Source organism: Peromyscus eremicus, chromosome 15 (genome assembly GCF_949786415.1).
Source record: "Peromyscus eremicus chromosome 15, PerEre_H2_v1, whole genome shotgun sequence".
Lineage (NCBI taxonomy): Eukaryota > Metazoa > Chordata > Mammalia > Rodentia > Cricetidae > Peromyscus > Peromyscus eremicus.
In genome coordinates, this window is record NC_081431.1 from 19,412,301 (window position 1) to 19,437,054 (window position 24,754).

Consider the following 24,754-nt stretch of genomic DNA (forward strand, 5'->3'; position numbering starts at 1 on the left):
TCCTGAGATGTCCAGCTTGTGAGGATTCATGGCCTGAATCAGAGCAGTCTCTGCCTCCTAGTCCCTATGTGGCTGAACCTCAGTCTTCTTCCTCTTGATTGAGAAATACTCAGGGGCTCCAGATATATTTCTAATATCCCTTGCTCGAAATGTATTATGTCTTAAGTAATATTATGTATTAAGTGCATACTACTTCTGGAAAAGATCTTAAAGACTACAGTGAACCAATCAAGGGGGAAGGGAAGAGGGTTATAGATGAATCAGAAGACTGTTCACTGGGCATGAGGCAATTTTTAGGTTGCTAGGTTCCTTCCATTACACAAAGTAACTTCTTCTCTGGCAATGCCCAAGAGCTTCACAAACCTATGAGTACAGAAATACAACTTTAGAGGACAATTTGACATGAGGCATTTAGCAAATAACAACAGTGGTTTCACACCTAGGGCCTGTGAGCTCCCCGACCATGGGTTCTTAGCCAAACTGACAGTAACAGAAATATACCAACTTTTGTGGAATGGGCCTTACATCCAATCAGAAAGGGATTGGTTACACACATGATATTTGTACCACTGTTGCACCCATAGACATATCTTGCCACAGCAGTCATTATCATAGCTCACAAGATTCACAGCTGGATAAGACAGCTGTGACCTTTTCCCCAGAGGCCCAGTGCAACTTTGGGTGCTATGATAACTAGCTAGCAGAGAAGTTTTTAGTGAGCAACAACCTCATTCCTCTTGTCCTGTGACCAAAGTATGCAATGTTTTCAGCAGAAGGGTCTTACTGTAAACTTCCGGTGGGCTCGGACCTTTATTTTTAAGGAAACTTCTGCTTCTCATTTTCTGGGGAGCTTCTGCTTATGATGGGAAAAAAATCTATAAAGAATTTTGTTCTTACCAGGTAATGGTGGCTCATGCCTTTAATCCCAGCTCTTGGGAGGCGGAGGCAGGTGGATGTCTGAGTTTGAGGGCAACTTGGTCTACAGAGTGAGTTCCAGAACAGCCAGTTACAGAGAAACCCTGTCTTGAAAAGTCACAAAAAAATTAAAAAAAAAAAAAAAAAAAAAAAAAGATGTGGGTTGGGGATTTAGCTCAGTGGTAGAGCACTTGCCTAGCAAGCACAAGGCCCTGGGTTTGGTCCTCAGCTCCAAAAAAGAAACACACACACACACACACACACACACACACACACACACACACACAAAGATGTATCTGAGTAACAGACAGGGGTGGAGAAGAACCAGGCAATCAAATTAGCAATTCTTCTTGAATAAAGCATTACATTGACATTGTAAGTGATTAATCATTGAGAGACAAAGAAACATGACACAGGCAGTTAGCTGAGGAAGTCACTGCCCTCTGTAGCTACAAACAATTCAATGTTTCCAGTGACTTCCTAAAAGCAAATTTGTCTCCCAAGAGACCCGAGCACTGAGGATCCTGACACTAGAAGACACAGAACCCAGTCCCAAGATTCTCCATGGATGGACCTCACCAGGTATCACCAAAGTGACTGGCAATATTCTTACGGAAGCCTTGCTTATTACATGAGTATGGGGTTCAGAAACAGTGGCTGCTGTAGAAATGCATAAAGTAGACCTGGATCCTTCTCCCCTGGCTGTTCTTAGACTACTAGGGAGGGGGGCAACAAACTCTGTGCCCTTGGGGAATTGACAGAAATAAAATTGATATTGGGGGATGGAACCCCAAACCTTCTACCCTTGGGAGGTAGGAAGAGAGATACCTGTCGATCATAGACCCAGAGCTGAGCTAGGGAGGAATGGCTGGAAATGTTCTGCCTCTGAGAATCCTGCACAGTGACTGTCTGAGAGTAAAGCTTCACAGCAAAGCAGAGCAATTTCTACAAAGAGCTGGGAGGGTTTCCTTGTTAGAAAAGGGAAAAGCACATGGAGGCCTGGACTGAGACCCAGAGCAAAGCAGAGACCTGAGCTGTAGAGGAGGCATTAATGTTAGCACCCCCTTTGCAAGCCACGCTCACCCCAAAGCAAAGGAATCAGTAGAGGATTATGAAGCCCCTGACTGGCTCACTCTTCGCCCACTCAGTAATTAAGTGCCTGTCATCTACAAGCATGAAGTTGTTTGTCTCCATCTGTGCTCTCATGCAAGACAACCAGCTTTCATGAAAAAGAAAAAAGAGCTGTACAACACACTGGCATGTTTTTAAGAGTGACACAGCAATCCAAAGAATCATAGCCATCCATGAAACATGGATTGCAATGATCAGATTAGAGAATTAAAATAACTATGGTCAATACATTAGTAAGTTTATTAGAAGAGTTAACATCATGCTAGGACAGATGGTCAAATTCACTGGAGAGGTGGACTATGTGGAAAGTTTAAATGAAAGTGCTGGATCCCAAAAGCAGACAGACAACAAAGAATTCTGTCACTTAGGTTCATCAGGCCACTAGACATAACTGAGGAAAGAATCAAAGAACTAGACCACTGGTCCATAGAAATTATTCAAAGTGAGAGGACAAAGAAAAAGATTCTAAAAGCTAAGGGGATCAGAGTCCAGAAAATGGACCACGTCAAAGACTGGACCTTCATGTGGCTGAATTATCAGAAAGAGAAGAGAGAAAAAACAGGACAGAAAAAAAAAAATCTGAATGACTAAAATGCTCCCGAAATTGGCAGACACGTGAATCATGCCTCCAGGAGACTATGGGGCATTAGCAATGCAAAGGGCAGTGCCCATTCATAGCATAGTGAGGTGGTGAGAAAGGGAGTTTTATGCAAATGGAAAGAATACCATTAACAACTCTATGATAATAATTTTAACAACTTAGATGCAGTAGATAGTCTTAAAAAACACCAACTATCAAAGTCCAATTAAGGAAAATAATGACCTGAATACCGCTACTTTGTCTTCTAAATAAATTGAAAAGAAGATAAATAATTCATATCCAAAAACTCCAGCCCCAGATGGCTTCACCTGAATATTCTATTAAATATTTAAGGATGAAACAAAAGCAATTTTGCACAAAATCTTCCACACCATGAAAGAAGAAAGAGCTTGCCGGCCTCTTTCACGATGCCAGCACCTCCCAAATACCAAAATTAGACAGATACCTGGTCAGGAAGACCAACCCACCCATCAACACAGCTATAAAGGTCCCAACAACCCACAAGGAAATCAAATGCAACAATATATAAAAAGATAATACACTGTGATCAAGTAGCATTGATTCCAGGAATGCACACTTTAGGATTTAAAATCTGATCAGAGTAATATATCCAAATGCTTAAAAAACACCCTAAAATTATCGCAGTGGGTACAGATAAAACCTTTTAAAGAGATTTCTATTACTGTGTGTTTATGTTTATGATATATGTAGTATGCATGCCACAATGTGTGTGTGTGTGAAAGTCAGAGGACAGTTACATAGGGTCAGTTCTCTCCTCCTACCTTTGCATGGGTCTCAGATTGAACTTGGACCACCAGGTTAGTCTTTACCCACCGAGCCAACTCAATGGCCCCGGACAAGAACTTGGGCAGAATTCAGTCGCCATTCATGATACTGTTAGAAAGCAGGACTGAAAGACCAATATGTTAATCTGATAAGGATTATCTACCAAAAACCCACAGGGAGCATCATGTTTAGTAATGAAAGGCTAGATGCTTCCCCACTGAGGTCAGCAACAGGGCAAAGAAGCTTATTATTACCAGTCTTGCTACACATACCCACTGCAGTAAAGGAAAAAAAAAGAAACAAACAAACAAAAATCACATGGACTGGAAAGATGAGATAAAACTTGTCTCTATTTGCAAAATAGAGGTCTATCTATGTAGAAGTTCCTGAAAAAGCTACAAAAATAGTTACTACAAGTTTAAAATTTTATAATACAAAAGCAACATATAAATTTAGTGTTTCTACAAAGAGAAAAATATTTTTTAAACTTTATTATAAATAACTTTCAAATAAAAAAAATTCCACAGTGAGATTAACTAGATCCAAAGTTTATACATCTCAGTAAGATTCTTCGCAGTTAAAACAGCCATTAAAGCCATGGAACCTTACCTTTGATTTTACACTTTCACTGTCAATAATATTTTATGTACTTATCCATCACAAAGAACCCAAAATATTAATGATAGAAGGAGAAAAACAATTAGCTTTATGTCTTCTTTCATACTACATGTCCATTTTCTGAGTTTCATTCTTCCCCATCACCTAATATTACCCTTTCTTGTTCTCCTTTCTAAATGTTATTCTGTACCCACATGTACATTTGTTTAAATGCATACATAAATATTATAGTCTATGATCTGCATATGAAGAAGAACGTGTGGTTTCTTTCTTTCCAAGGTTATATGACCTTGATTAATGTTATATGTCTAAGTCCATTCAAACTTTATGATTTCACTTTTCTTTAGAGCTAAATAGTATTCCATTTTACATTTTATGTATGTATCATGTGGTAGTTTGAATGAAAATGGCCCCCATAGGCTCATAGGGAGTGTCATTATTTGAAAGGATTACAACATGTGACCTTGTTGGAGGAGGTGTAGCCTTGTTGGAGGAGGTGTGTCACTGAGGGTAGGCTTTGAGGTTTCAAATGCTCAAGCCAGGCCCAGTGTCTCTCTCTTTTCCTGCTGCCTGCCAATCCAGATGTAGAACTCTCAGCTCCTTCTCCAGCACCATGTCTACCTACACAATGTCATGCTTCCAGCCATGACAATAATGGACTAAACCTCTAAACCTGTAAGCCAGCCTCAATTAAATGTTTTACTTTGTAATAGTTTCCATGGTCATGGTGTCTCTTTACAGCAATAGAAACCCTAACTGAGACATACCAGATTTTCATCATCCATTTATCTGTTGGTACACAATTAAATGGTTCCATTTCTTTGCTATGGTGGATAGAGCAGCAATAAACATGGGGTGTAGATATTTCTGTAGTAGAATATGGAGTTCACTGGGTATATACATTTTTAAATTCAGTGTTTCTGTTCAAAATGTCAGCGTTCTATATAATAGCACAAGTAATTATAAATTAAGATAGTAACATTACAATAGCACCAAAACTATGAAATATTTAAGTAAATCTTATGAAAGAAGCTAATACTGAAAAGCTTCAACAAAATAAAGTTTAGGAGTACCTTAAAATAAAGGGGTTGGGGCAAGAAAGATGACTCAGCTGTTAAGAGCACGTGCTACTCTTGCAGAGGACCTGGGTTCAATTCTCAACACCCATGTGGTGGCTCACAACCATCTATAATTAGTTCCAAGGCATTTGACACCGTCTTCTGACCTCTCTGGGTACCAGATACACAAGTGGTACACAGACATACATGCAGTCAAAACCCTCATATACATAAAGTTGAATAAATCTTTTTAAAAAATAGAGATTGCTCAGTTGTTGAAATACTAGTCATTCAAACAAGAAAATTGCAGTTCAGATGCTGCGTGGGCCCGGCAGCCTACTTGTAGTTTTCACCTTGGAAGGTGGAGACAAGGGATCTTCAGAGCAAGGTGTCTAATGATACTAGCCATATCAGCAGATCTGGGTTCAAGTGACAGACCCTGCCTGAAAGAATAAAGTAGAATGATTGAGGAAAATCCTTGACATCAACCTCGGGTCTTCACGTGCGCGCGTGCGCACATACACACACACACACACACACACACACACACACATGCCTACACATATGTGGACATAGAAACATACATATAAATTTCTATACATATATGTATGTTTGTGTGTTCAAAACATACAAAGAATACATACTAAAATAAAGAAGTACCTTAAATGGAGAAATGGGCTTCAGAATTTCTTAGTTGCAATGTCACTATAATGTCACTTATCCTCAATCTTCTCTTCAGCTGCAATACAATTCAAATCCAAATCCAATCACAACTGTAATAGAAACTGACAACTGTACTCTAAAATTTCTTTAGAAAGACCAGAAAATGAGAATAGATAAAACAATTTTGAGGCAGAGCAATGGTGGATGGCTTATGTGACCTGATATTCTGACCTACATGAAGCCAGCAAGTTTAGACAGGGTCCTACTAACAAAACAGAAGACATGTAGGTTAATAAGACAGAATAGGGAGTTCAGAAACAGTTCTACAGATGTATGGCTGATTTCTTTTTAGCCAAAGTATAAAGCAACTATATTCAGCTAATGCTGCTATAGAAATTGGGTGTCTGGGGCTGACGAGATGGCTCAGAGGTTAAGAGCCACTGACTGCTCTTTCAGAGGTCCTGAGTTCAATTCCCAGCAACCACATGGTGGCTCACAAACATCTGTAATGAGTTCTGGTGCCCTCTTCTTGCCTGCAGTCATACATACACATGAGAACACTGTATATACATACATACATACATATATATATATGTGTGTGTGTGTGTGTGTGTGTGTGTGTGTGTGTGTGTGTGTGTATGATAAATAAGTCTAGAAAAAAAAGAAATTGGGTGTCTGTGGGCTGGAGATGGCTTGGTGGTTAAGAGCACTTGCTGTTCTTTCATGGCTGGAGTGTGGTTTCTAGCACCCACATTAGGTATATTACAAACACCTGTAACTCCAGCTCCAGGGCCCCCTTGTGTGCAAACACATACACACAAATAAGTAAATAGATAAATAAATAACATTTTTAAGCAGGTAGCTTAGTAGATAACTTAGTGGTTAAGAGTATGCATTGCTTTTACAAAGGACCAAAGTTCAGTTCCCAGCAGCCATGTCAGGTGGTTCTCAGCTGCCTATAACTCCATCTCCCAGAGACTCAACCTTCTCTCTGGTCTCCACAGACACTGCCTGCATATGTATGAACACACACACACACACACACACACACACACACACAAAACACAGAATTTTTAAAATACTTTTTAAAATTAGGTGTCCATAAATAAAGTAGATTCAGGCTTAACACCTTGTAAAAGAAACAACTCAAATGGGTTGTAGACATAAACACAAGGACCAGAACTGTAAAAATTCCAGAAGAAAACATAGAAATAAATATTTATAGACAGACATTGGGGAAAGATTTCTAAAAATATACAAACCATTATCTATAAAGGAAAAAATGACTAAATTAGAGTTGATTAAAATCAAGAGTTTCTGGTGTTTGAAGTAGACTGCTTTGAAAATAAAAAAGAAGCCTATACCTCATAAAGAATTTGTTTCCAGAATATACAAGTCTTAACATGAATGAAACTCTTCAAATTCATTAAGGAAAGAAATAATCCATTTCTAAAATGTGCAAAATATATGAACAGGCATTCCCTGCATGGAAGGCAAGATAGCTCATAAAATATACCATCAGTCATCAAAGAAATGTAAACTAAAATCAAATGCAGCAACACCACCTGGCCTTTAGAAAAACGCAACTTTTCAAAACTGAAAATGAAATTAAAGTAAGTTAAAAAGAATACCAAGTACTACTGGGAGGTGGTGGCACACACCTTTAATCCCAGCACTCAGGAGGCAGAGGAAGGTGTATCTCTGTGAGTTTGAGACTAGCCTGATCTTCAGAGTGAGCTCCAGGACAGCCTAGGCTATTCCACAGAGAAACCCTGGGAATTGGAGAGATAGCTTAGCAGTTAAGAGTGTTTGCTGCTCTTGCAGGGAGCCAGGCTAAGATATGGTTCCCAGCACCTACATGGCAGCTTATAGAAATCTGTGACTCCTGTTCCAGGGGATCTAATGCCCTTTCCTGGTCTCTGATGGCACTAGTTTTGCACATGGGGCATGTATATACATGCAGGCAAACACACATACACATAAAATAAAAATAAATAAATATTTTTCAAATAAATAAGCACTGTCACTAAAGTGAATTGTTCATTTTGAATGTATTAGCAGTCTGGTGGTGCTCTGGAGCACTCTGGTAGCTCCAAATGTTCCTGAACAAGCAAACACAGAAGTTCCATTGGGTCCTGAGTCCTGTGGAGGCTTAACACACATTCAGGTTATATGTTTATTCTAGGGCCCAAGTCCGGGTTCTGACCTTGAACACAGCCAGTCCTCCAGCCGCTGTGGTCCTGCAGGCTGGAGTCCACCACTTACCAGACATCCTCTGCTTCCACCTCTGCCCCTGACCCTTCCCACCTCCCAGCTTTGTGCATACCTGCTCCCTTTGGGGTGCATCTTCCAACTGTCATTTGAAACTTTAGCTACAGATTCAAGATCATTTCGGATCTCCCCACCTCCATGCAGCCACTTCAGCTCATCGAGATTGTAGCTATTTCAGTCCCCGTGAACTCTCCTTAAAGTTGTGCAGGTGCACACTACACTGCTGAGCCCCACACTCGGTCCAGGGGTTGTAAACCCATCCTGATCTGGTGATATTCTCCTCCATCCAATCCTGCCGAACAACGGTGGCGTTTTCCTTTTGCCTCTTATCCAATTCAACTTTGTCCCATCATTCTATGGGTGTGCATTCTTTTTCATTATTGTGAGTATTTCACATAGCCAGCCACCCTTGTGCATCTACTTACACATCAGAGATCTAGACTTGTCTGTCAACTTACCTTATGTGCCTAATTCAGGGCTTTACACATAAGAGGTGGCAAATTTTTAATTGTTGGGTTGAATTGATTTATAAACCCTGGATACCAGACTATGAGCTCACTAAACAGGTGCCAGCTTTCTGTAGAAACGCATTACTAATAAGATTGGGGGAATCATTGTTTTGTAGTTACTCATGGGAACACACACCTTTCTGGTAACGTTTGATTGCCAAACAATTTCCTTTGCTATAACTGCTCTTAGGCCTCTAGTTCATTTGAATTATTGATGACAGCCATGTCTTAGTAATCCTAAACCATGTAAAGAAGTGAATAATTCAGTTTTCACTGTTGGCCCAAACAAGTAATTTGAAATCGGCAGACAGAGCATCTGCCATCTCCTTCTGGGCATCCAACAGACACTGTCTTAATTTTCCCCATCAAATGATAGATACTCATTGGCCAGCTTTCCCTGGTATCTGGGCTCTCTGAGGTTACAATGTGGTTTTGAAGATGTTCTCAGGCTGGGCCCAGGGTTCCCTGGATTCTGTTGCTATCCCACCCATGCTAGACTTGGACACATGCTATATGACAATTCTAGACTTGGACACATGCTATATGACAGTTCTAGACTTGAACACATGCTATATGACAGTTCTAGATTGGACATATGCTATATGACAGTTCTAGACTTGGGCATATGCTATATGACAGTTCTAGACTTGGGCATATGCTATATGACAGTTCTAGACTTGGGCACATGCTATATGACAGTTCTAGACTTGGGCACATGCTATATGATAGTTGTAGACTTGAACATGCTATATGACAATTCTAGACTTGGACACATGCTATATGACAGTTCTAGACTTGGACACATGCTATATGACAGTTCTAGACTTGAACATATGCTATATGACAGTTCTAGACTTGGACACATGCTATATTATAGCTTTAGCTATATAATAGCTATAACCTTACTGGGTGGGCTAGTAGAAAACCCTCAAACATTTCCTTCCATTAGATTCTTGGAACCATTTCCATCTGTATGATTGCAGATGTGTTTCCAAGTAAGAAGTGTTGTTCGAATCTTAGATGGTCTTTTGATAATAAAAAAAAAAAAAAAGAAAGAAAATTTTTAAAAAAAGCAGAGCCAGACATCAGGGTGAAAACTGAGAGATCAGAGAAGCAGAACAGCCACTAGTTCTTACCTCTACGAAATCCTCAGCCTAAAGAAAGTGAGTTCCTGTTTCCTCACACCTTATATATCTTTCTCTGCCCTGCCATATTACTTCCTGGGATTAAAGGCATGTGTGCTCCCCAAGCAAAGGCATGAGATCTGAAGTACTATGATTAAAGGTGTGTGCCACCACTGCCTGGCTCTGTTTCTCTCCTATATTGCATCAATCTCACATAGCCCAGTGTGGCCTTGAACTCACAGAGATCCAGATAGATCTCTGTCTCCCAAGTGATAGGATTAAAGGTGTGTGCCACCACTGCCTGACCTCTATGTCTAATCTAGTGGCTGGCTCTGTCCTCTGATCCTCAGGCAAGTTTATTAGGGTACACAATATATCACCACAAAGAAGCCCCTAAGACCTGGATGTTATTTGACTTAAAGACATTGTTGGTCTTATTCATGTGGAAACACCACTATATTATTTATAGTAAGCTTTCCTACTCCCCTCCATCTGTCTCTTTCATAGCTCCTGACAGTTGTTGTCAAGCAGCTTTGGGACTGTCTGTTTTCTAAACCCTTTTGAGAGGGAGTCACCCTGACTCTAAGAGAATTCCATCTCAGGAGCTTCAGTATTGATTATGAGAGCTCCGTAACTGTGAAGTTCCTGCAGGACAAGATTCTGGGATTTTGATTACTTGGAAGTTTTGATACTTTTCCCGACATTGCCATCTCAGGATCAGGAGATAGACACTGAAGGATAACTAGTGCACCACAGGGTCACCAACCTGATACCACAATCTCACTTGGCCCTGCTTTGGCTGCTCTATGGGGATTAAGCTCTAGGAACGTGGATCTAGGGTCAGACAAGGATGTAGTCCATGTCAATTGTGTTTTCATACTCTAACCTGTGCTTTCTCTCTAAGGGTTCAGTTTCAATGTTTTAATCAGTATTGGAACCTGTTAGCCAATGCTCTGTTCAGAGCACTGTGTTGGAGGTGATGGCAAATACCAGGAAAGAAAATGGAAGTTGATTGGCTCCTATCTGTTTCAAATTTGTGGGAATGACCGCAGGAGAGTGAAGCTGAGAGTATTGGACACAGAGGTCATTCTTGGACATTTAGAAAGCCAACAAATGCCACCCTAATCTTTATGAGCTCTGTGCCATTTTTAATGCCCCTTGAGGCTCAGAAAATGGTGGACAGATGTCCTTTTGTTACTGGTAAGGTCAGAAGGGAAGGTGTAGTTTAAAGTATGCTCACATGTGTGATCAAAACTGAGCCTCCTTCCACTTCCCTAGCACTGAATTCACCAAAGTTAAAGGCATGGCCAGCCATAAATCTGTGAGTCATTTCTGTACAAGACCTTGGAGGGCAGGCCCAAGATACCCAGAGGTTAAGTGGCTGTACTAAGGGGAGAAGCCAGGGATCTACATGCTGAATCCATTGCCAGCCTCACTAGGAAGGTCTCACTCTGCCTGCCATGGGAAGAGGAGTTGGGATAGAGAGAAGGCAGAAGTTATATTTTTTTGATACTTCTGAAAACGTAGAAGCTCTTGCTCTTTTGACCAAAGTCTTGGGCAAGGTGACACATGGAAGAGGGGTGCCTGGGTCTGGGAGTCTGGATGGAGACACAGATGGCCAGGTTACAGTGGGGTGGAGACTCAGTCACGATTCACCATTCTGTATTTTAGACAACCTTATGAGCTACTGTGTGAATGTCTCATCCTGCTGTAATCTGCAGCCTCTTTCCCTCTATTTCCCTTTGGAAGCTTCCCTGGGTGTTTTGTTTATCAGCTTGCCATAGTGATAAACTGAGATGTGGAAAATGCCTAATCAGGTAAATTTCCTACTTGAAACCAAGAAGATTGAGAAGGGCAGTCTGAGTCAGGCCACAGCAGGGCATGTCGAGTTCTCTGTGATTTCCATATCCAAGTGCAGCAGGTCACTGGGTGTCTGACAGCCCTTCCCTGAGTAAGGCTGTGATGGAAGTGAAGAGTCAGCTGTTAACCACCCAGCATGATCCCTTCTGATAGCTGGTTGCTTAGAAAAATGCTGAATCTGGGAGAGGAGGAGGAAGATGATGGCAAATATTTATTGTTCTATGTGCAAGATTTCAACCTATACACACACACACACACACACACACACACACACACACACACACACACACACAAATATGTAGATACATACTGTGGTAGTTCAAATGATGTGTCCCCTGACAGTCTTGGGCATTTGAATACTTTATCCCCGATTGGTAAGTTTGTTTGGGAAGGTATAAGAGATTTAGCCTTGCTGGAGGAGGTAATGTCACTAAAAGATCCATACCACTCCCAGTTTGCTCCCCACTTCCTGCTTACAGTTCCAGATAGGAGCTCTCAGCTCCATTCACCATGCCTACCTGATGCCACACTTCCCAAATGTGCAGTGGTAGACTCTTATCCCTCTGGACCTACAAGCCCAAATAAACCCTCTCTTCTATAAACTACGTTGGTCATGGTGTTTTATCACAGCAATGGAAAAGTAGCTACTAATATACATATGTGCATATTTATGGATATATATTTATGACTATATATGTATAAATAGTCTAACATGCATTTGTTTTGTTTTTTAATTAAAATATAATTACATCATTTCTCCCTCCCTCTCTCTCCTCCAACTCCTCCAGTATCCCTCCCTGCTCCTTTTCAAATCATGACCTCATACTCTTTATTATTATTGGTGTATGTGTGTGTGTGTGTGTGTGTGTGTGTGTGTGTGTGTGTGTGTGTTTATAGATGCAACCTGCTAAGTCCATTTAGTGTTGTTTGTATAATAATTTTTAGGCCTGACCACTTGGAATCAGATCACTGTTTGGGGTGCTCATTTCTGGGGAAGGCTAATTCTCCCTCTCTCTCTCTAGTTTTTAATTGCTTATATCGAGGGTAGGGTCCATGAGACCTATGACAACACAGTTTGTTGTTGTTCAGGTCTTGTTTAAGTAACCATACTGTTGGGATTTCATGGGAGTAGGTCCCTGTCGTACACAGAAGACTCAATCTTACAGCAGACTTCCTGGCCCTCTGGCTCTTACAGTCTTACCAGCTCACTCTTGACAATGTTCCCTGAGTCTTAAAAATAAGGGAAGTGTTGTAGATGTGTCAACTGGGGCCGGACAACCCACAGTTGGTTGTTCTCTGCATTTTGACCATTTAGAGCTTTCTGTAGTAGTCTCTATCTATAAAAAGAAGCTTCATTGTTGAGAAATGAGAACTGTATTTGTCTGTGGGTATAAGGATAAGTATTTACAATATAGTTAGGAATTATACTGGTTTAGGGAAGTGGTAATAGTACGTTCTCTTCTGAGATGTAAACCTCACTAGCCATTGGCTAGGTTTCCAGTACTAGACATGATATCTCTCCTGTCTAACTGGCCGTAAGGCCAATTAGAAAGCTGTTGATTATGACCCAAATATGAGTACTACAATTGTACATTTAGAGGTATTTGCTGTGCAGATCATTGTTATGGTTCCTAGGCATCACAGCTGGGTAGGATACTGAATGCTTTCTTTTCTTGGAAGCTTGTATAGCATCTTCTGCTAGTATGAAAGCTAGTCCTCAGAGGGGAAACTTTTGAGTCAGATTCCTCCAAATCCTGCATGCTTCGTTCCCCATTCACAGATATATTAAGAATGTTGCCAGTTACAGGCACGAAAGGGTGAGGAACTTTCCCCGAAGCAGGAAGGAGGTAGTTAAAATTCAGTCCTGAGTCCTTGCTCACCTTACCACGCTGATGAAGTGAGGATGATGATCCGTTGCAATCAGTGTGTCAGCTGGTCTAGTGGGAGCCCAGCCCTCTGGTCTAGAGAGGCCATGCCTCCTCTGGTCATTCTGATATGTTCCTAGAGCCACAGGGGCAGGGAAAAGAGGAAGGCAGTAGGGCTGGATGTCTAGATATGATGCTTCTTTTCAAAAGACCCACCACCCCTCATTTGTCCCTTTATTAGGGTAGTACCCTGAAGCATCCTTGACTCAGAGGCAATCCTGAGAAGTCTGGGAGTCTGCACTTTGAATTAAAAATGCACAAACAGGGGGAAAGATGGAGGTCCTTTTCCTCTGAAAAATCTTCAAACCAAAACTTTTCTATATCTCAAGATCTCCAACTAGAACCTAACATTGAATTAGTTGTGCGAATTACTAACTATAAGCTGAAAATTACTCTTTCAATCCACTTGTCCATTTTCCCCTAATTTGAGGACTTCACTTTGACAATAAAGAGTAGAACAAGATTCATGCACTTTCCAACGTACTTATAGAGGAGATCTTCTCTACGCTTCTGGATTCCTCAATAACTTCATCTCTGCATGGCAACTGATCATCATCATCATCATCATCATCATCCTGGTGTGGAAGGGAATGGGATGTCTTATAAATGTGAAGGGAGGATAGAGTTGCTCAGATCTGGCCCTGTGTTTTATCAGAGTCAGTAGATTATTGGAGAGGCTTTAAAAGGTTACCAAAGATAGTCACCTGAAGCTGAGGTGATTTCACCTTGCCTGTGGTCATTGAGAAGGCAAGAAGACAGAAGTGGATGTGGTGGTACACACCTCTAACACCAGCACTTCAGAGAGGGTTTGAAACAGCCTGAACTATACAGTAAGACCCTGTCTTAAAAACATTAAAAAGTAATACTAATAATAAGACAAGAGCAAGAATGACAGGAGAACCATGGTGCCAATTTTGAATAATTTCAACTCTTGTAAAGAAGGAAGATGAAATTAAAATACCCCCCAAATAACTGAAATGTGTTTCCAAATGGTTTCATCCCATTCTACTCTCTGGTCTCTTCCTCCAAGATTTCTCCATGAATATTCTCCTGTCCTTAATCTGTCAAGGTTTTGCCTACTGATTTCCCTTTTCCAAAATAAGGTCAAGAGATGGTTGTGTGGATTTTTGCAGAAGAAATGACAGATTAATAAAACATTACGGTAGTCTGGAAAGTTTTCAGATCCTTAAAAGGATGAAACATTAGGGCCAGTGAGATGGTTCAGCAGGCAAAGGCATCTGTCCCTAAGCCTGGCAACTTGAGGATGATATCAGAATACACAGAGTAAAGGAGAGAGGTGACTCCCCAAAGTTAGCATCTGACCTCTATGCATGGGCTTTAGGAAGCATTTGCATGTATGCACATGTGTGTGTGTGTGTGTGTGTGTGCGCGCGTGCGCGCACACCTTCACATACACACACATGTGCACATACACACATGTGCACACACAAAATAAATAAATCATTTTTAAAGATGAAGCACTGATAAAACTGGGATAATGGAAAGAAGGAAGAAAGGGAAGGGGATGGCGGACTCAGGGAGGCAAATGACATAGTATGATGCTTTCATAGCTTTATTGGGAAAGGTCTGGCTTGAGTCCGACATCACAAGACATTGTTCTGTGATAAGTCAGTTTCCTTTGGGAGCTTCCATTTCCTTAGTTTAGAAACAAGGGTGAGCTAGCTGTCCTGAAGTTCCTGTGTCCTTGCCTGTCTCTTCCATTAGTCCTGTTCCTTCAGGGAACATTATTCCCATGTGGCAGACATAGAAAACCTGACATCAGCAAGTTAAATAGTACCAGCCACCTACTTGGGAATAAAGGGCCAAGACAGTGGGTATGTTTCAAGACAGGAGATGTCTTGGAGCCCCCAAAGTGCTATTATTCATTCTTTTATTATCAATAACAAAGATTTCACCTTCAAGGTTCAAATAAATGAAGCTAGAGCTCACAGTAATTAAGTTTCCTGCAGTAACTCAAAATATTAATCAGCAGCTAACTGGGAGCCTGGAAGTTGTTCGCAGTTGCAGGATCTTTTGTCTTTGTCAAGAAATTTTTAAAAAATACTTGTTTATGCTTCTATACAATTATGGAAACAGCACCCTGCACACGTGTGGATGATAAATGACGCTGTGGTTTGGCTAGTTGCATGAATTACTCTGAAGCAGAGCAGACCAGGAGGCTAATGTCTTTCCACTCCCTGTGATGCTAACAAGAGAATCCATCAGGTGCCTGCCCTGGCTGCCACTCCACAAACCCATCAGGCCTGGCTGCTGTTAGCCTGGCTGCTGTTAGGCTTCCGTTAGCGACGAGGAATCTCTTCATTCACTCCGATCACCACCTTCTACCAATCCTAAGAAAACAATAATTAGAAATGGGTTTTAGCTGTGCATAGTGGCAAAACACCCAGTAATCCCTGAACTAAGGGGCAGAGGCAGGAGGATCACTGGACCTTTGAGGCCAGCCTGATCTACATAGGAAATTCTAGGCCAGCCAGGGATACATTGTGAGACTCTGTCTCAAACAAATAAATGAAGGTAAAAGGAAAAAAAGACATAGTGTGATGTCATATTTTCTCTAATTTTTACTTAATTTTGAGTCACAGAACACTTGAGCAGACAAAAAAAGGACATAGAAGTAAACAGCAGGGCTGGGCTTTCACCTCCAGGGAACATCTTGACTCAAGTGCTCTGCTTAAGGAATGAGTGTTTCTGCAACACATGTTATACACTTTGGACCCCAGATCCTATATAGATACATAAACTCATCTTGTTATATATGAGATGAAAATAGAGAGAAAATTGCCTAAGGGGATGAGGGAGACTAAAGAAATGGAAAAGATAGAGAAAGAAATGGAGTAGGGGGGTAGGTGGAGAAACATGGCCCAAGTTCATTATATATTTATATTAAAATATCCTTGTAAGTCCAGGTGTGGTGTACGTGCCTTTAATCCCAGCACTTGGGAGGCAGAAGCAGGTGGCCAGCCTGGTCTACAAAGTGAATTCCATGACAGCTAGGTCTGTTACACAGAGAAATTCTGTCTCAAAAAAAATTCTTATAAAATCCAGTACTGTAGACAACTTAACAGATATATCTACAACACAATCCCTATACCTAAGGCTCAGAGAATATCATGGAAGAGGAGTTGGAAATATTTTACGAACCAGAGACCTAGGACGTCTGCTACCTTCATATATGACAGGGAAGTTATACTCACAGAATTTCAACAATGTGATTGCCTAAATAAGACCAACACAATAACAAAGGCAGTTGACATGACAACATGGTGGGAAAAATTCCATGAGACCCAGGTCCTAGATGAAGAGCTACAGGCAATTAATGGATGCTGAGAGAGAGAGAGAGTCAGTCTTCTTCAAGGATGGGCCCCTTGGTAGGCTATTCCGTCCCAAGTGGTCAGACATAAACACATACACATATGAGCAACAATAGGTAGACTCAGTAGGCTGTATTTGTGAGTGTTTGTGTGTGTGTGTGTGTGTGTGTGTGTGTGTGTGTGTGTGTGTGTGTGAATAATAAAGAAAAGGTCATGAATTTGAGATGGAGTCAGGAAGGACACAGGAGGAGCTGGATAGTGTGAATACATTATTACTCTATGAAATTCTCAAAAACATTAAATTAATAAAAAGAAATTAAAGACACAAATAAATGAAAAGATATTCCTCACTAAAGAAGTATTCCTACAAATGCAACATCCAACTGTCATTAAGTTCCGTAAGCTCAGATGCCTTCCTTGTTAGGCATGGATCTCTCCACACATCAGTTTCCTTACATATGAGGGGGATTTCAAGAGAAGTTTAAGAAAGCAGATGTATTGCACCATTATTCACAACAGCCAATTGCAGAATCAGGCTAGCAGTCCTCCAGCAGCTCAACAGATAAAAATAATGTGGAATAAATGCACACCACAAATGATTTTCCCACAAGAAAGATAAAGGTGGGCCATGTCCATGAAGATGAGTGCAGCAGGAGATCATGACGTTATGTGAACTAAGTCATTCAGGAAAACCAATGCTTTTCTCACACTTGTAGATCTTCTGTTTTATATAGTTGTGTGAAACCATATGCTACATAAGATATGATAATAGAAGTGAGACTCCCTGACAAAAATGAATGGGAATAACAAGACAGAGGGATGAGAAAGGGCAGAGGAGGGTGAATGTGGTCCAAGTATACGACAGACTTCTATGAAAATGTCTCTGTGAAACTCATCACTGTGTGTGCCAGTAGAAAAGGATGCCTGTTAAAGAAAATGATTTTAAGACACAGATGGGTGAGACGTTTAGAGCAGTCCCCGGAACACAATGACCAATGAATGAGTGCTGCTTCTGTTATCTCTCATCAAATAAGCATTTTTATGCCATGCTCTCGATTTTCCCATTCACTTTTGAAGATTTGGCTCACCAGATACCCAGATTAAAATCCGTGATGGCACATGTTCTAAGATCAAGTCTATCACAGAGACACCAGAAGTGTCTCAAGAGGACTATTTAGCTTTAGGTACCAGTGGGAAAACCTCTTCCAAATACAGCATCCTTCTCAGTGCTTGTCCGCAGCTATCACTATTGCCGTTCATTCGATCATCTCCCTTGAAGTCCCTCTGTCCTGCTGCTGAACAACTTGCCACTTTAACTACAGTGATACTGAACACCTACCTAGCACTTTGTCTAAAAGTAACTGCTGAGCAATGCTTACTGTGCGGCTGCACCGACCTGTCTGTCCTCACTGCCCTATGACGTGAGTGTAGGGTCACTGCCCCCAGCCAAAGGCCAACAGGAATAGAGAGACAGCCAGATGTGGTGAGAAGGTTCCTGAGGCATCTCAGTAAGTGAGTTCTAGGGTGTTATGGCTTCAGGTTTCTGTTAGGTGATTTGGGGACGTGCTTGAGGAAGCAAAGTTTTTTTCATGATTGGATGCTGGTGGGAAGTGAGGGAGGTTCCAAAATGAGATAAGCTAAGCTGTAGTGAATAAACCACACTGAGTCAGCTTGGCTAAGGCATGTGTGGTCATTTTCATGGCTCGAATAATGTTCACGTTTTCGTGTGTGTTCAGTCTCAATTACAAAGTCTCAGTTTTGCCTCAGTCCATCATGAATGCCCACAGCGTGGCCCTATCTGTGACAATGTTCTATGAAACTGTTTCCCAGAAAGCTGAAGGCTCAAGCCAGATCTCAGAAACACAGAGGCATGGCTGAGGATTGCATGTCGGTCCCCAGGTGTCACAGCTGGCTTTTGCCTTTCTCAGAGACAAAAAGAAGTCGGAGAGCTTGTCCAGAGACACACAGCTAATAAACTGAGGGCCACAATGCTAATACAATTCTTCCTGTCTCTAAGTTTAGTCACATGGTAGTGTACAAGCTTATGAAAAAGTCTGTTTTATCTGCCTGATTTCCCAGGAGAATCCCGCTGAGCTTCTTGACAGAATCCATGGAAAGAATTGCATTCAGTCTCAAGAATAGTGCTGTCTGCTGATCTCAGTGAGATCCCAAGTCTAATTAACTTACCTAATTTCAGTGGCAGCCATTTTTCCTCCCCTTTCCACATCTCTGGTGGAGATGGGCTTTTGGTCAAGTATTCACACCTATGTGAAGAAACACTGCTGACTGCTGGTCTCCAGTATGGCTCATTTTAGATTGCATCATGATTTTATAATACATGCTAGTTCTCTTCTGTGACTTTATACTGAGTGTCTGGAGCTGGGCACTGTGCCAGCTTCAGGGATGGGTAACAGTAGCTGGTCAGATATTGTCTACTGGCCCTTGAAATAATTGTTAGACCGAAATGCAAACAAGCTGTGTTCTCAACAAGACGTCCTCACAGCAGACCAACCCAATGCCCCCTGATACTGAAACCTTAATTTAACAGAACAGCCTTTGTGGTGCAAGGGTCCAGCAGTAACAATGCTGAAGATGGTCATAGAGAGACCCCCTGACAAGGCTAGCCTGAGATCCATCTGGAGACTCGATCTCCAGTAGGAATGTGGGGCCTTATATGGGTCAGTGAGCCTTCTCTCCTCTGCTGAACTCCCCACGCTACAAACAATGGGGTGTAGAGCCTAACACAGGGTGTATTTTAAGAGTTACTGTGGGGTGCTGGAGAGCAGGCTCAGAGGTTAAAAGTCCCTGGGAATCCAACATCCCCACCCTGTAGTTCTACCCCGTCACCTGGAAAGAGGTGTTGGCACACTTAGACCTGTATACACAGTCTCTCGTCCCTGCTTAGCTCCAGCCATTCAGGTCTGAGTAGATGGCCCATGATGTCATAACTAAGTATCTTTGCATATTCCTGATCTACCTGCCCACTGAAACCTTTCATTTTTCTTAACTTTAATGTATGTGTTCCTCTGACTGTAACACTCAATACTGAAGAAACACTTGCACAAATGCACACAAGAATATGTCCAAGGATGTTCATGTTATTTTTTGCATTAACAAGAAAATAGAGACAAGTTCCTGAGCAGGTTAAATAATCTATGTATATCTATTTGTGGTTGCCATGGAGCTAGAGAAATAAAGACAGTTCAAAATAGATGAACATGGAAAGGCCCTCATAGTATGTTGTACTGGTAGCCCTGGAGGACAAGGGCATACAATCCCTACATGGCAGTCAGTCTCTCCTGGAGAAAGAAACAGATGGGAAGGAAATTTCATATTCCTGCTTTGGTTCCTCAGGAGCCCAGGTCTCCCAAACAACCCTTGACTGAGAGATTAAGTCATATAAAGCATTCACATGTGTGTTCTGCTCTTTTCCAATCAAAATTTTACATTGTTTCTTTGAGCAAATCAGATATAATGAACAGTTTCCACAAAGACACAGTAGATTCAGAGGAAGCCATTGTGGTCTTTGCCGGGTTATATCTGACCACCATTCACAAAACCTGCAATCAAATTCTTAATTTACTACCGATTTGATCTCTGACTTGTAATTTTACTTAACTCTGTGGGCTTCACTTTCCTTCTCATGCACTGAGGAAAGAGGGACAAAAAAAACTTCCATGGTCTCGTTGGTACAGGTGTTAGTCTACTGCTGTCAAGGAGCGTGCCATTTTTGTAGAAAATAATTTGCCGGGCTGGAGAGATGGCTCAGTGGTTAAGAGCACTGGCTGCTCTGCCAGAGGTTCTGAGTTCAATTCCCAGCAACCACATAGTAGCTCACAACCATCTGTAATGAGATCTGGCGTCCTCTCCTGGCCTGCAGGGATACGTGCAGACGAAACACTGTATACATAAGAAATAATAAATAAATAAATCTTAAAAAAAAACAATTTGCCATAATTTTTAATGATTGCAAGCACTGCTCTTATGTGTATTAACCGGTCTGTTATAGCAACTCCATCTATGTGGTTAACACTATTACCCCCACTTTATGTAAGGGGACACTGAGGTCCAGAGATTAAGCATATTACTCAAACATCACATGGCTCTCACACTGCAGAACTTGGGCCGATTTCCAGGCAGTGCAGCTCCAGGATCTATGACTACAACTGCTCTGTAATGTTGCAATGGAGGGTCATTGTCCTGCTGCTTAAGTATCCACTTAAAAAAATGGTGTTGAGGGGGAAAAATGTGAAAAGCCAATATGAAAACTGTAGCTGGTAAAATTGTCTCTGTAAAAGGCCAAATGCAAAAAGGGAGGAAAAGTTCTATTCCTGTATATGAACATTTTAGGATATATTTCTTCTATATGCTATAATGTGGTCCTAGCTACATACTTCCGTATAACAAAAAGTGAAGTGCATTTAAAAAAAAAGAGGTCTCTGCTACAGCACTCTTATGCATTTTTTCTCTGAAAATAACAGCATCAATTGCACCCCACGTTGATGCTCTCAATTTTAATTTCACAGATGAAGGAACTCGGTGTCATCTTCTACAACTGCAGCTGCCTGGTCCTAGATTTACAAAGGATATTTGCTTTATATAGCTCATTAAAATTCAAGAGCAGAGTACCTCAGACCTGGTCCAAGAGACTCTACGGAGTGTATGACAATGAGAAGAAGCTTCAACTCCAGTTGAACGAAACCAAGTCACAAGCCTTTGTGTCGGTGAGTCATGCACCCTCACTGCTTCATCGTCCCTCAAATTTTGTCCTCCCAAGGGTTGGTATAGCAGCCCCTCAGACTCCTCCCTAACCCCCCTCACGTCCCAATCTCATGGCCTCTTTTTCTTATAACCCATTGAGTTCAGTTAGCACTGCCCATGTGGGCATGGGTGTAAGGCCATTGACTATAGCATGGGCAGCATACCAGAGACCACACCTTTGAGGAAAACTGACTCTCTGTCCCTTAGAAGCCATGACCTGCCAATAGTCTCAGCTAGAGATGGTCCTTGGGATCCCTCCCATATCATGGAAAGCTGACTGGCTTGATATTATTATGTAGGTCTTACATGCAACCACAACTACTATATGAGTTCATGAGTACGATAGCCCTGTCATGTCCAGAAGACACTATTGAGCTACAGTCCCCACGACCTCTGCCTCTTAGAATCTTTCTGCACTTCCTTTTGCAACATTCCGTGAGCCCATGGGAGGGGAGTGCAGAAGAGCCCGTTGTGGCCATTTTACAAAAGAAGACACTAAAAACATTCCAGTGGTATGAAGTCCATCCCATGAGAAGCACCACTGAGGCCCAAGCTCTGCGGGCTGACAGCTGATGAGTTCTTCATCCATGATTCCCACATGTCCCTAACAGTAGAACCCTGGTGAGACAAATCTGAGGGAACTCAGTATGGAAAACAGACAAAGCCAGAGCTGGTGTATTTGCTTGGGGCAGGCCAGCACAAGGCTACCCCTGATGTCTTCTGACTCTGGTGAAAACTAGTACCTCATCCTTACTTCCTCTCATCACCCCACTACCCTCCCCACCATGCTGTTACTAGGAACTGGGAGTGTGTATATCTAGGCCTCTGATCCCACTCTTTCCGAATTCTAGAACCACTAAGAATTAGCACCTGACCTAGGGTGAGACCTCACGAGTCAGACCTGAATCACACTCCTGAGTTCATCCTGATGTTCAGCAAGTCTTCTCTAAACCGTGTTCCTACATGACTGCTGTTCTTTCTCCCTGAATGGGTGCCGGAGTGTTTATGCTAGCAACTCTTATGTGCCAGCGAACATTTATCAGAGAGTAGTAAATTATATCCTTTTTACCCTTTTCACGTAAAAGCACAATCTGAACGTCCAGAAGACAGTATAAGATGGTCAAAAGGAGAGTGAAGTTTTTGTGTAAAATAACAAATTCACATAAATGTGAACAGCCCAAAATGGGAAGGACTTCCATGGAGCAGTAGGACTTTTTGTTGGTTGGTTGGTTGGTTGGTTGGTTGGTTGGTTGGTTGGTTGGTTGGTTTTTACATCCCAACCAAAGTTTCTCCTCCCTCCTCGCCTTCCAGTTTCTCCTCCCTTCCCCTATCCACTCCTCCTCTTCTGTTTCTCTTCAGATATGGGGTAGATCTCCGATGGGTATCAGCCAGCCAGGATATATCAAGTTGCAGTGAGACTAGGCACTTCCTCTTCTATTAAGGCTAAATGAGGCAATCTGATAGGAGGAACAGGGTCCCAAAAGCAGGCAACAGAGTCAGAGACAGGCTCTTCTCTCACCATTAGGAGTCTCACAAGAAGACCAAGTTACACAACTGTAACATATTTGCAGAGAGCCTAGGCTGGTCCCATTTAGGTTCCCTGATTGTCAGTTCTGTCTTTGTAAGACCCTATGAGCCCAGGTTAGTTGATTCTGTAGGGGTTTTTATGGTGCCCTTGTCCCCACTGGCTCCTACAAAAATGTAGCAGTAAGCAGAATCATCACAGAGAGCCCTTTAGAAGCAGCGTTTTCATTGCATCTCAAGATAACAATAGTACTCAAAGGCTAGAGTGTATTCCCAATCTGTACATAAGCAGCAATGGGAAATAAAGTACATGATGCCTCACATAAAGGATCCAGAAAAATAGAAGAGAGGCAACAAGAAATAAATGAAGGAATGAGCAACTGTTTGAACAATCATGTAGCTTAAATTTAAGATGAGAATCTTAGACATAAGTGAATAAGCTTCTTGTCCACATTTAAAAGGGCAGGTGTTGCCTTTGTGAATTCTAACATTGCCATATCTATCATAGAGAGTCTCAGGTCCTTAGTTAAACCACTGAAAGTACAAGGTCTCTTTTCTGACACCTCTTCACTAGAAATGACAGTACACCTTTGTTCTAGTCTAGGAAAACTTAAAGATTGACTTTTAATCCAAGATATAGCTAGCAAATGAACTGAAAAATACATATTCTGGTAGTTAGCTATTCAAAATTACATAATACTTCTTTTCTATTTTCATTTCTTTGATTTATTATTTTATTTTCTCATTAATAATATCAACTCTACCTTTAATTTAAATCCAACAGATACTGAATAAAAACCAATGTTGACCATCTATCTGACAGAGAATTAGTACCTATAATCTATAAAGATATCAAAAATTAAACACCCCAAAACTGTATCATTCAATCAATAAATGAGCAGTTTAGTCAAGCAGATAATATTCAGAGGAAGAAAAACAAATGGCCAGTAAAAATATGAAAAAAAATCATCATCTTTAGTCATCAGGGAAATGCAAATTAAAACTACATTTAGAATCTATCTCACCCAAGTTAGAATGGCTATCATCAAGAAAACAAATGACAGAAAATGCTAGTGAAGATGTAGGGAAAGGGAGACACATACATCACTGCTCCTGGTAATGTAAACCAGTTTAGCCACTGTGAAAATCAATATGGAGGTTCCTCAAAAACCTGATAATAGAATTACCATATGATCCAGCTGAACCACTCCCGAGCATCTATTGGCAAGAATTTAGGTCAACAGACCACAGAGACACTTGTAGATCTTTATTTATTGCTATGCTAGTCACAGAATGTAAGATGTAGAACCAGCCAAGATGCCCTTCAGCAGGTGAAAGGATTTAAAAAAAAACAGTGAGTACACACACACATATATGTGAATTTTACTCAACCATAAAGAAAGATGGAATTATGTCATTCTCAGGAAAACGAATGGAGTTGGAGATATTATTTAATGAAATTAACCAGATTCAGAAAGATAAATCTCATGTTTTCTCTCACTGTATTGTTTAGCTTTCTATTGCTGTGATAAAACACCATGATCAAAATCAACTTGAAGAGGAAATGGCTTATTCATCTGACAGCTTGTAGTCCATCATCCAGGGAAGTCAGGGCTGGAACTCAAGGTAGGGACCTGGAGGCAGGAGCTGATGCATAGGCCATGGAGGAGTGCTGC

The 24,754-nt window shown here is 41.3% G+C and overlaps 1 protein-coding gene across 1 annotated transcript in view; it reads left to right on the forward strand.

Annotated features, from left to right (window-relative positions):
- Pld5 (phospholipase D family member 5) overlaps positions 1-24,754 on the forward strand; it is a 216,312-nt gene that overhangs the window by 168,615 nt on the left and 22,943 nt on the right. Inside the window, exon 6 of the mRNA XM_059281047.1 lies at positions 21,320-21,517. Within this exon, the coding sequence (XP_059137030.1) occupies positions 21,320-21,517 (198 nt within the window). The remainder of the gene's footprint in view (positions 1-21,319; positions 21,518-24,754) is intronic.